General features: G+C 41.0%; 1 protein-coding gene across 2 annotated transcripts in view; it reads left to right on the top strand.

Annotated features, from left to right (window-relative positions):
• LOC112151339 (cadherin-18) overlaps positions 1 to 11,544 on the top strand; it is a 216,225-nt gene extending 204,681 nt beyond the window's left edge. For both annotated transcript variants that reach the window (XM_024280203.2, XM_024280202.2), the window contains exons 11-12: positions 872 to 1,123; positions 10,738 to 11,544. In XM_024280203.2, coding sequence (XP_024135971.1) covers positions 872 to 1,123; positions 10,738 to 11,243 — 758 coding nt within the window. In that variant the 3' untranslated portion in view covers positions 11,244 to 11,544. The remainder of the gene's footprint in view (positions 1 to 871; positions 1,124 to 10,737) is intronic.
• The last annotated feature ends 1,862 nt before the right edge of the window (positions 11,545 to 13,406 follow it).

Raw genomic sequence — 13,406 nt, 5'->3', positions numbered from 1 at the left:
GCAGCTTTCTGAGACACGTTTAAGACACAATGTGAGAGAAATACACAAATTCTTCATCACACGACGTGCTATTACTCAAATGTCAGCTTGACTTTAGTCCTTCCACAGTGTTCTGGTTCTTCTGGTTCTTCTGGTTCTTCTGGTTCCTCTGGTTCCTCCTGTTCCTCCTGTTCCCCTGGTTCTTCTGGTTTCTCTGGTTCCTCTGGTTCTTCTGGTTCTTCTGGTTTATCCGGTTCTTATGGTTCTTCTGTGCTGTTATCCACACATGTGAGATGATTTTGACGGAAAACTTATTTCATTTTTTTATCTCCAAGGTTTTTTTCAGAATGGACGAGGAAAACCTCAGAATACTGTTAGCACTTTGTTCCGGTCCTCCTCCGTGGAGTTTGAGTCTAAAACTTTACTAGAACAAATGTTGTGATTATCAATTATTTACAGATACTTTGTGAGTTCCTGTAGATTCTTCTCTGATTTAGTCAGTTTGAGGATTGGAAAACATCCGTCTGTTTGGTGTTTTGTCTCTGAGACTCGGACCAGAACCCAACCAGGTGAAGTCCTTCTGGTTTCTTCACCTTCTTCTGTTCCATTTTCCTTATCCAGGCCTCATTTTCCAGAAGGTTTCTGCTGAGGTTGAAGTGAACCATCATTGAAGAAGTGAACGGATTCCTTTGAAACCAGATGCAGACGGAATTACAAACTGAAATAAATGATTCCAGAGTTTTGGCTCCATTGTATTTAGCAGACTGTTGTTGTGCTTCTACAGGTAATTACACGCCTCGCTGCAGAGGCGCGTCACCCAGGAGGAGGAGGACGCCATCAATTAGTCCTTCTAGCCAAAAAGGTTGTAATTTTCCACGTTTATCCGTTACAGACAGCACGGCCAGCATCATCGCCCGACGGCGCCGCTTCAGCCACCTGACGCAGGAGCTGTACGAGCTGCCCATCGTGGTGTGGGACGGCGGCGAGCCGTCGCTGACCGGCACCAGCACCTTGACCCTGCGGGTGTGTCCGTGCCAGCGCCACGGCAGGGTCCGGATGTGCCAGGGCGAGGCCTTCCTCTCCTCGGCGGGGCTCAGCACCGGCGCCCTGATCGCCATCCTGCTGTGCATCATCATCCTGCTGGGTGAGTGGGGACGGCGGCGGGGGGGGGAGGCAGAGGAGATGGAGCGTGGAGGAGGGGGAGGAGAGGATGAAAGGTTAGAACAGCGATGGAGAGGGGATGGAAGGACGCCGGAGGACGCCGGCGGAATTCTGAATGGAAAAGTTGACTAAGGTGAAGGAGGAAGAAGAAGAAAAGGTGGTTGTGTGATCACAATCCAACACAATACAACACAATCCAACACAAAACAACACAAAACAACACAAAACAACACAATACAACACAATACAACACGATCCAACACAAAACAACACAAAACAACACAAAACAACACAATACAACACGATACACAGAGGTTAAACAACTACAAAACGTTAAAGAACTTCAACTGTTTTCCTTCATGATCGTTCGTTCAGAAATGAATCAGTTCTTAGGTCTGTTCAGACACTCAGAGTGAAACGTCTGTTTATTACATCCATGATGACTCAGCACTTTTTTGGCTCATCTTCAATCCTATAAACTGAGATCAATGCAACATTGTTGAAGCTTTGATGGCTCAGTGCTAACATGCTCCTCGCTCATGTTCTGGACGTTTGGACACGTTCTGACCCGTCTTCACTCTGACCAAACTTTAGTAGATGAAAGAAAAGTCTAGAAAAACAGATTTTTTTCTTGACTTTCGTGTATTTTGGAGGAGGACACAGGAAAATGAGACAGGATCTGATCGACAGCTGCCACGATTAGTCGACTAATCAACTGTTGAAATAGTCGATTAGTCGATACTTTATATCATATGGAGTTGGAGTGTAGTAAAGTTGAACGTTATAATGGTATTCTGCTAGCTTTATGGGCTATTTTTGACTTATTTTATTAAAGTTTTTAGACTATTTTGGAGTTTAGCTACATGCTAGCTATTTTGGCTAATTTAGGCTGTTTTTGTTTGTTTTTCAGGCTATTTTGGGCCAATATTTCAGCTACATCCTCGCTGTCTCTGCTAAATTAGGATTTTTTTTTTGTTTAGGGTAATTTGGCATTTAGCTTATATTTTAGCTTATATTTTAGCTGGCTAACATCTTCAGAGGCCAAATTCAGATTACAACGTTCACATTAGCATTATTGTAGGTAATTCTAGTGTGAATATATCTAGTTTTTAGTTAGTTTAAAGCTGATGATGGTTAAGATGTTTTCCATCCACTTTATACATGACCCGATTAGTCGACTAATCTGAAAAAATAATCGGTGATTTATCGACCACTAAAATAATCGTTTGTGGGATGGTTCACCTTTTCAAACCATTTTTTTTTCTAATTTTTAACATCTGCATCAGTGTCCGGTTCAACACTTTTTACTGCTTTGGTTCAGTGGAGGAATGCTCCAAGACGGTCACTGAGACTAAGAAAGTTCGCTGACAACAGTTTATGACAGATAGTCAGGAAAAAAGTGTGAGAAGTAATGTGGATCACGTTAAAACTCGTTTTAAGGAGCCGTTTTGTCTTATCATTGATCCGCCACTCTACATCCAATAATACCCATAATACCACAGTGTATTAGTCCAGCTGTTTAACTCCGAGCACGGAGTCTGTTCAGGCTGAGGAAACTCAGAGCAAAGCGAAGCTCAGTCTGATTGGAAACAAACTGAAACCACCTCAAAAGACGGATTCAATTTTTATTATTTTTTATTAAGTTACGATACATATAATCAAAATAATACTAAATAAGCAAAAACAGTTAATAAATAGAAAAGGAGCAGAAAGAAGAAAACGTATATCATCTTCCTCTATTTCTAAATCACCAAAATTCAATTAAAATAGATCAAACAAAGAAAATAAAAATTCATTTTTACATAAATATAAAGAACTTTAAGTGAACCTAAAGGTCTGAATACATTAATAATAATGACAGAAAACGATGCATCGCTGAGCAACAGCTACATATTCATATTTCTAATTCATATCTTGAAGACATCAGCAAACTACAGGTGCTTGTTTTGATAGAGAACATTGACTGTACATAAGAACTGGACTGAGTGACTCCTCCCCCTGGCATTCCAAACAGGAAGTATCCACAAAATCCTCTATAAATAAAATAAACAGCTGTTCCTCAGTCATTCTATTGGTCAGAATCACATTTTGGCTCTGATAACTTTTTATTTTTGATAATCCTCTTCTTTAAATTTCTGTAATAAACTGACCAATCAGATAAAAGTGGGTGGAGCCTGCTGGCCCCTTCCAACATTTGAAGCCTTTGACATATTTTATGTACCCTGCTTTCTGGTGCTGGGGGTGTGGCCTTCCAACAAGCTCACTCCTGATTGGTGAGAGTGGTTGCCATAGAAACGACACCTCAGACGTTGAGTCACAGATGAATCATGACGAACGGCTCCAACATGACGGCGTCTGTATTGGGGAAAAAATGGAACTGAGTTGACTTTGTTTGGTTGGAACCAGAATTAAACTGTTTCTACAGATGACATCACACTGACTCAGTCCACATCTCTGATACAGTCATCAGCTCTCTCCATGCAGGAACCAAATCGAGGATTTTCTGTCCATTATTTCACTTGTTTTTACACTTCAGGTGGAGATCCAGACTGACTGTTAGTAAAGTCAACATTCAGACTCTTTGAGCTCAATTAGCTGGAAGGAGGAAGAGTGCAGCAACACAACGGCTACAGAACAACCATAGATTTTCCTGCAGGTGATTTTTCTTCTGCTCAGCTCCTTTGGACCCAAAATAAAAGGAAAAACAAAACAAAGAAAACACTACAAGCAGGAGAAACGAGCCAAGCCCAGACTTTTAGGGAGCCGAGGAGCATTCCTCTGTGAAAGAGACAGAATAACATTCCCTTCTGTGCTTTCACAGAGATTACCCTCTAAAATAAGACCCTAAACTCTCACAAGTGTAGCGTTAACAGACGTGAAGCAGAAGCAGCCAAAGCTCACTTCCTACATCGACGTAGGCTGCTATGACCAATGCTGCCGCTCCAACGCTGCCAGAGAGAGCGCCGCGCCGCACACACTCACCTGCTTCACCTTTAATACCGACTCACTGGCATCCAGGCAGAAAATGATATTAAAATATTGGCCAAAAGCTGCAGGTTTCAACGCAACCTTGAGATTCATGGAGGGAAGGCTCATTGCATGTAGAGACTGTGTGGAACATTGGCTGCTGAAATGGTCATTAAACCCTTTGAACGTTATTTACCTGCCTAATAACTCACAGAGAATTGAGGATTTAATGGTCGTTTTCACACAAATAATCTCTTTTTGTGTGAATCCCCTGTTTGACTTTGGAGGTGAAACGACGCGACCAGGAGAGCAGAAGGTGACAAACGCTGAAGACGTTTGCTGCCTTCATGTCCAAACAGCGAGAGGAGGATCGTTCCTCCACATTATAACTACCATCTCTACAAAAGGACTCATGCCAGGTTGCTACGGCAACAAGCAGGGAAAACATAAATGAGCTGGAATGTGCTGCATATAAAAGTAGATAAAATGATAATGAGGTTTATGTTTAATCATCAGCTCCAGGTTGTGAAGTTCTGGAAAGTGTCTCAGAAACCAGACCTCCTCATTCCACACAGTGAGGAAGTTCTTCCATCTGATTGGAGCTAAAGATCCCAAAAAATGTCTTTGTTTTGGACAGAAATAATCAGTCAGAAGCGGATGACTTTAGCTCATTTTTCAGTTTTCTGGTCGTCGATTCGCTCACATCTCCTGATGCTGAACTGTAAAGTTTACGTGAAAAGACTTAAGTTGTGTCTGTCAGGAGAATAAACTCCAGGTTGAGCTGCATCCTGTCTGCATCTTCTGTACGTGAACGCGGGGATGCGGCGCCTGGTGAGGCGGAGCCATGAGATGGATCCTAAAGAAGGTTTACTTCTTCCTCTGCTGCAGCATCACGGCAGCCATTGTTTCATTTTGAATGTCTCTTTTCAGAGGATGACTCTCACAAAGTTCTACAAAGTGCAGCTGAGATAATGAAAGGAGACAGTCGGTCCGTCTGAGGTCCATTTTCACAGGAATGAGCTCAAACCGGAGTCTGATTGAACTGCATTCTGGGTACTTGCTGTGCCATAAATAAATGTATAGCATTGAGGAAACTGGGTAAAGAAAAGAGACGTTAACAAGTTCATCTTCTTCTGTCTCGTACACCGTAACGCTCGGCTCACGATGGACGTGGAAGTGGCGTGTGGGCGGAGCACGCGCTATCCACTTAGCCTCCAGTTAGCACCAGACACGTGTTTGGTTGACAGGTGCTTCGGATCCGCTGTGGTTATTTAGAGCTTTTTCATCAGAACCCTAAGCCACACCCCCCAACTCTGTAGTCGGCCCACCGTGTGGATCTGAGGGTCTCTGTATTTTCATCTACAGTCTGATACAAAAACATGATTTTGTGTTTTATTATGAAGAATTGGTTATATTTAGAGAATTGACCAGATGTTCACGTGTCTGGGTGTAACTTCCTGCCACGCCAAAAAAATAGACCAGATGGTGAAATGATGACTTTACAGCAGGAGTCCTCCGAGGAGGACTTCACCACAGGTTAACCAGGGCGCGGGATGGAAGCAGCCGCCACGCAGCGCCGCCACGCAGCGCCGCCACGCAGCGCCGCCACGCAGCGCCGCCACGCAGCGTAAATCGTGTTTTTTGTACTTGAAGTCGTGATTCTTTGTCATTGACTTCATGTTCATAGATGATCCACACCCAGCAGCCAATCAGAATCGAGTATTCACCTGGACCATTTAAATGTTTGTTTCTTCTGGATGTTTGTCAGCATCTTTGTTTTCTTGGAGTAAAACTGCAGACAAAAGTCTTTAGAGTTCTGATTTCCTTACTGTTGATGTGTTTGTGCTCACAAATGACACTTCTGACTTAATTCTTTTTTTTTTTTTAACTTGTCCTGTCCAACAGCTGAGCCAACAGATGTGGGCTGAGAGCTTCTTGTGTTGGTCAGATTTTACTGTCACAACAGGGATTTATTGAGTATAAACCCCTGTTGTATTTAATGCTAAACTTTATTTATATTGATTGTTTTTTTTTTGTTTTTGAGAAAAAAGAAGATGGCAACCGAGGTAAACAACATGATGAAACATCCAGGTCTAAATGGTAAACTGAGTTAACTCTTTATAAATGTAAACATTTCAAGAAACAAAAGCTGCATAATGTTGTATAACATTTACCTCGTGAAACATTACGATTATTCAGGATTAATCCCAACACAAAAGTGTGATTGATTCTTTTTTATAATTAATTAACAGCACTAATAAAAAATACAAATATAATTTCATGTAAACATGGATCTCTGATGACTTCAAGATAAATAAATAAATGAAAACCCAAAGGTCATGTGATCCGTTTGGAATATGTTCACATCTAAACACTTTGCAGGAATGTTCAGAATATTTCCTGGTTGTTTGATTTAATTATTTTTCACATTCAAAATAAAAAAGGTTTAAGAAAAGAAAATGGAATATAGTTCAGGGACAGACGAGAACCACGGGGCTCATTTAAAGCCTCTACATAATACGCTTTATGATGGAGAACTCAGATGTAAAGAGAAATACACAACACAGTGACAGTAAGTCACAAGTTTATCTCAACATGTATCACAATAATTAAAACTCTTGTAATAATTAAAGGCTGAGCTTAAATGTTTAAGAGTTTGCTAAATGAAACTCCAGTCAATTTTATTGTTTCTAGAAGTTTACAAATTTGAATGCAGCCAGATTCACTTTTTAAACAACAGTTTGATTTTAACAGAATTATTGTGAAATATTTAGTTGAAACATGAATTCATGGAAGAACTGAAATGTTTTTCTGCTTTTCTCCAGCATTCGTTTGAATTTTAACGCTGTGATCTTGAACTAGCAGCTGCAGGCGAAGGCCAACGATGGAGATGCAACTCCTGGGTTTGTTTTGGGCTCAGTTTGACCTTGTTGAGCATTGAGACGTCTACAGACGGATAACGGGCAGCTGTCTCGCACTGGTGAAGCTGGCGTAACTTCATAGTATTACAGTTTCTTCTGATATTCACAGTTTCCATGTATAAACAATCTGTCAACATTTGTGTATCTGCATGAGAAACTCAACAATAACAGAAGACAAACAGAAGTATTCAACGAAGCCCCTTAAATTGAAAAGAACAAACATGCTTTGACTGTTTGCTGTAGATATTAATTAGGGATCCACCTCTGAGTGAAGCCGTTCCATCAAACTCATTATTGATTCATATCCCAAAGTGTCACGACATGGGAGCATCGCGTGCACCGGCATGTCTGATACTCCGAGTTCTCGCTCCGAGTTGTTTATGCCTGATTGTGCTGCGTTTGTCTGATTAGTGTTCGTGTTTTACCTCCGTGCCCTCCAATAAGCCACCTTAATTAAGTCTGCCGCCGACCGCGAGGGGGGGGCAGGCTGGGGGCTCGGAGGATAATAGCTTTCACACATGACTTAGATAATATTAATAAGCAGTTTCAATTACTAATGCTAATTTTGTTTGAAAGAAAAAAGTGTTCATTACAGCTTTAATTCAAACGTATAATACCAAAGAAATAGTAATCGGCTGTAATTCTATCGAATGTTGAAGACGCTCCGTTTCTGTGTGCGGAGAATTAATAAAAAATGTGTAGTGACAGTTTCCTCTTTACAATTAACGGTCCTTAACATGTCTGCATGTCAACAAGATAGAGGGAAACTGTTTTTAAAATAAAGAAGGAAAACTTCCTAAATCTGAGTTTGTAAAACTGCAGTCGAAAAATGACAAATAATTTAAAATTCTATAAAAACAGCAGCAAAAGTCGTTCAGTTTTGTGTCGTTTCTTGAGCAAAGACTAAAGTTTCTGAACTTTAGTTAGATGTGTTCCCACACAGGAGAACTCGTGTTTGCATCATCTCAGATAGACATATGTTTGATATTTATGTCAAGTGTTTGAATCATCTTGTGAAGCTGCAGCGTCCGCCCAAACAGGAGGTTTACGTTAGCTTAGCCGCTAAAGCTACTGAGAACATTTCTGAGGTATGAAGACCATCGTAACCTTCATGAGCAGGTGCATCAGTGTCTGTGTTTGACCGTAGAGGTGGGAAGCTTTGCTTCGTGACAGACGGTGTAGAAAGCAGCAGCCAGGCCCGAGCTGGAGTCTGAACCCGTCGGACCAGTGAAGAACCAGCAGAATCAGCTGCAGTGTCATTTAGAGGATGTGAGAGCTCCACAGCTGTGAGAAGAATGTGATAAAGAGTTTTTATTAGATTCCAGTTGTTTTCCTTCACACTGCTGTAAGAAACGCAGCGCAGTGAAGCTGGAACCGATGAAAAATACATCAGCTGCATTAAAAGTCCAATTCTGTCTTTTATTTCTCGTTTCTGCTCAATAATTAACTCAGCTCACCTCAAAGTTAACCAGTTCAACCCAAAGCAGAGTTTTTATGAGAAAAACTCATTTAATGAATACAGCCTGACTTCTAGCACTGTAATTACTGCCTAGATATGGTAGTACTTCTGTGTAATTATGATGTTCCTTTACGTACAAATACCGCTGGTAATGTGGACCTCCTCATTTTATAAACTCTATTCCATAATTATGAAATAAATAGTTGAAAAATCCTCCTGAACCAGATGCTCTTTAAGTTTTCCACGTTCTGGTCGGATGTATTCCCAACATTTAAGGGTATCACAGTCACACATCACCATACTGAAGTATTCATTACAAGGTAATGATTACTTACCAAAATACTATTGGAAAAAAAATCTTTGAATTTCTCTGGAAGTACCTGGCATTTATCTTAACGTATTTCTTCATAGTGAACCAAAAACCCGTAAAACTACTGTCAAAAGCTTCCAGCCACAAGAGAAGACTGAAGGAAATATGCACCACATACTTCAGTCAGTACATGACTCAAACATTTCCAGTTGGGGCAGTAGACGTTGTTTACTTAGAAATAGTGGAGTATTTGGAGTTTAAAAGATGTTTTTTGGAGCTCCCAAGAGTCACTATTATCTCTATCTGAGCTCAAGAGCTGATGGAAATTCATGTTTGCGACACAAAGTAGATGCAGATTACTGTATTGTTTCACGTATTTTAAGTACATCCAAAGCTAATTACTATTACTGGTGGCAGTATTTAATGTTAAAGACCCGTTAGCTGTCACACAGCTAGAGCGCGGAGCATAGCTGCAGCTCCGACCGAGATCGGGAACCATTTGGAGCATTAACCTGAACCGGACCCGTGATCCTAACCTTACGTTTTCCTCCAGGTCCGTTCAACCAGGAAAAAAGTTCAGAACTGACTGCAGTATTTAGAAAATGATGTGTGAATTCTGTTGTCACTTTTCATTTGGGCTAATGCTAACTAGCATGAAAGACACGTCTGATTATCACTGTCTTTATCTTTATGACCTGTTCATTGTGTTTCAGTTACTCCTCAGTCGAGTGTTTATAAATTTCTGTCAATGCAGTTTTCAGTGTCAGGTAGAAACAGTCTGAGACGTGATTCTCTTTACTAAACGTCTCAACACAGGCGAGGTGTCTGTTAGCGCCCGCTGCTACCGCTCCACGAAGAAGAGGCTCCTCATCATCAGCTGAGAGGAGGATCATTGTCCGAAAGTTACTTTAAAGTTCGTTTGAATGTTCAAAATTCTGTTAGAGAAGTTTAAAATGTTCTAACATGTCTACATTTCATCTGAAGAAGTCATGATCATGCAGCACATTTTGTGAGTACTGAGTGTTTCAGGACGGCAAACTTTGTCTTTTTGGATACTATTGTGTATACACATAATTACAAACTAACATAGAATTTAAGAAATGACAAAAATAAACCAATACCAGGGAAAGTAAGTCGATAAGTCGATGCTAAGTCGATACCTACAGATAGCTACAACCGGAAGTAAACAAGCGGTCTTCTTTGAAATACGTCACACAGCTCCGTGCAGAGAGTCCTTTGAATGAATACATTTATATTGGTGATATAACTGATAATGTACCACACCTTCAACCAACAGTGACCAGGTCAAGTTCTAAATCTACCGGAAAGAACGAGTTAAGAAAATGGATGGATGGATGGATGGATGGACGGACGGATGGATGGATGGATGGATGGATGGATGGATGAATGGATGGACAGATGGATAGATGATGGATGGATGGATGGATGGATGGATGGATGGATGGATGGATGAACAGATGGATGGATGATGGATGAACAGATGGATGGATGGATGGATGGATGGATGGATGATGGATGAACAGATGGATGGATGGATGGATGGACGGATGGACGGATGGAGAATGGATAGATGGACAGATGGATGGATGGACGGATGGATGGATGGATGGACGGATAGATGGATGGACGGATGCATGGATGGATGGATGGATGGATGACTTTCGGTGGTCCGATGCGTCTCTGAACGTGTTTCTGTAGACTGGAAGAACTGCCTTCTTCTTGCGATCCTTTCATGTTCTTGTCTTTCTCCTTTCTTGTTTTGTCTCATGTATTGAGAGTATCTTCTGCTTGGACTTGAGTATCAATGATTTACGGTAGTACTACCATTGATAGCATAAAGTATCCAGATGAACAGTCAGGTTTAGAAAAGTTAAGAATGTCTTCAACCCAAACTTGACCGAACTGTTCTTGTCTTGCAGCGATCGTGGTTCTCTTCATCACGCTGAGGCGGAGCAAGAAGGAGCCCCTCATCATCTCTGAAGAAGACATTCGGGAGAACGTGGTGACCTACGACGACGAGGGAGGCGGCGAGGAGGACACGGAAGCCTTCGACATCGTCGCTCTGCGTAACCCGGCCGCGGCGGAGGAGCTGAAGTTTCGGCGGGACATCCGTCCAGAAGCACGGAGTCAATGTGGGTTTGGGCACGGCCGACGGAGCCCGTCTGTGGAGCTGGACGAGGTGGACGTGCACAAGTTCATCAAACAGAGACTGGTGGAGGCTGACATGGACACCAGCGTGCCGCCCTACGACTCCCTACAGACCTACGCCTACGAAGGTCAGGGCTCGCCTGCAGGAACCATCAGTCCCTTAGACTCTCTGGGTGTACAATCGGAGCAGGAATACAACTACCTGGACGACTGGGGCCCCGAGTTCCAGAAACTAGCAGAACTCTACGGAGAAGCAGAGTCGGATGTGACGACCTAGTGTGTGATTGGACTCCTGTTCAAACCCGACCTGTTTGAAACTGTTTTTTCAGATTTTCTGTGAATGACATCAACAGAGACCTGCAAACACTGAGAAGCTTTCAACTTTTGTCGTTGAACTCAGAGGACTGTTTGGTTTTTGTTTTTCCATTTTGTTGCGTCGGATCGTGGATCACTCGTCTGAAAGTGTCAGATTTTAAGATGGGAGAATATAAATTTGGGGGAGAGGAAAACCTTCTCCTTGGTGTATATTTTTTAATGCTCAATAAAGTCCTGAAATCCATTTGAGTGGAAATGTCAAACATTTGTACTTTTGTCTTCTTGGATTTGGATTGTGGGGACGGCATGTGTCACCGCGGTGTAGACGGATACTCTGATGGTGCCAGAGGGAGCGTCCACGTTTTTTCATCCTTACATCCTTGGTGTCCTAATGTTGATGAGACTTACTCCAAATAAGGTTAGACACAAACATGATCAGGAGCCTTAGGAAGAACTCCAAACAATGAAAAACTGGACATCTGTCGAAGTATTATGCTTACTTTCTCCAACTTTACATATCTGACTGAGGGATTAAACAAGTACTAATGTAAACATTATACTCACATACACTATATTACCAAAAGTATTGTCTCACCTGCCTTGACTCACATCTGAACTGCAGTACCATCCCATAACCCATAGAGTTCAATATGATGTCAGTATTCCTTCTGCAGATAGATCATCTCTTCTGAAAGACTGTCCACAGGTAGAGGAGAGTTTCTAGGAATCGACGTATGTTGAAGCAACATATTCTCATGCCCAAGTTGACGATTGGTTATGGACCACTCAGCCTCACTTTTTGACGTTTGGATGTGTCTCTAACCCGTTGTTTTTTGACATGCTGGTAGCTTAAAGAGCAAGTACTAGGGCTGGGTATCAGTTAGAATTTCCAGAAACGATACGATTCCAATTTTATACCAATTCTTTAGATTCTTCAATTCAGTTCAATTTTAAGTTTACAAATTTATACACATTTAATCAGAAATACATAAAAATAAGTTCATCCAGAACTTCCTCAAAAGCTTGGTCGGTCGCCCAGACAACAAATCCAAAGTCATCCTGACTGCCCTCAACCACGTGAAAAAGATGAGCTACCAGAACATAATATTAGCATTATTTAATTTGAACATATTTATAATAATCTGATCCAGTTCACATATTGTAAATGTATCAGTGAAATGTTGAGATTGTTAATATCATACAGAGTTACATGGATTCTCTAAAGGAGAAGTTCTAACTAAAATCTTCAGATCATTAACATTGGAAACATTGTTCTGCTTCTCCTAGTGGATGTTTCAGTTTGGCCACTAGGTGGCGATCGTGTTATAGAAGTACAATTTATTCAAGAAGAAGACAGTATGAGGAAAAACAATGTTTTAGACCACAAATAGTAACTTCAAAAATGATTTCATTAAAAGAGTTTGGAAAATGAATCCCTGTAAGTAAATAGAGATGTTCATTTAGTCAGCAATGTATATTTTTGATCAACCAAGTTTTAGCATTAGCCGTCCTATAGGAAATTGTATTGAACGTTAGCATCCAGCTAGTGGACTTTAGCTTTGTGTGCTAAATCGATTTATATCTTTTGTGAATCGATTATTAATCTATTAAGCTTAAATTGTTTCAACCCTAGCAAATACAAAGTTCTAATAGGTGGTTCATAGGATAGAACTCTGTGTATCCGCCATCACAAACGGATCAGAACCTCTGAGACCGTAGAGTACTGGAGTATCCGAGCACCGATACTCCAGAACAACATTTCTATTGTAAAGCAGCTGTTAGCGGTTAGCTTAAAGGCTGTCAGTCTCTTCACTGGTTTAGGATTCTTTTACGCTTTGTGCCTTTTCAAATCAAATTAATCTTTATTTAAAAAGTGCCTGTCATGCTAATTGTAGCATAAAGAGCTCCTTGTTTAAATCTGACCTTTTGAGGCGGATTAAATTAAACTGTTAGATTAAATCTGGCAAAACGAAAGTCAATCAAAACTGGGCATTCCTAATAATAAAGTCTTTAATATTATTTTGACTTTATAGTCAAATATTAGTATTGTTGTCAAAGCACTGCAGTGACATGCATCTCTAAAACCACATGATTATTAGTGAACTCAGACGCTTGTCGTCAGAAC

The sequence above is a fragment of the Oryzias melastigma genome, linkage group LG20, assembly GCF_002922805.2.
Source record: "Oryzias melastigma strain HK-1 linkage group LG20, ASM292280v2, whole genome shotgun sequence".
NCBI classification, from domain to species: domain Eukaryota; kingdom Metazoa; phylum Chordata; class Actinopteri; order Beloniformes; family Adrianichthyidae; genus Oryzias; species Oryzias melastigma.
Note: the sequence above shows the minus strand (reverse complement) of the source record. Positions and strands in the feature narration are given on the sequence as shown.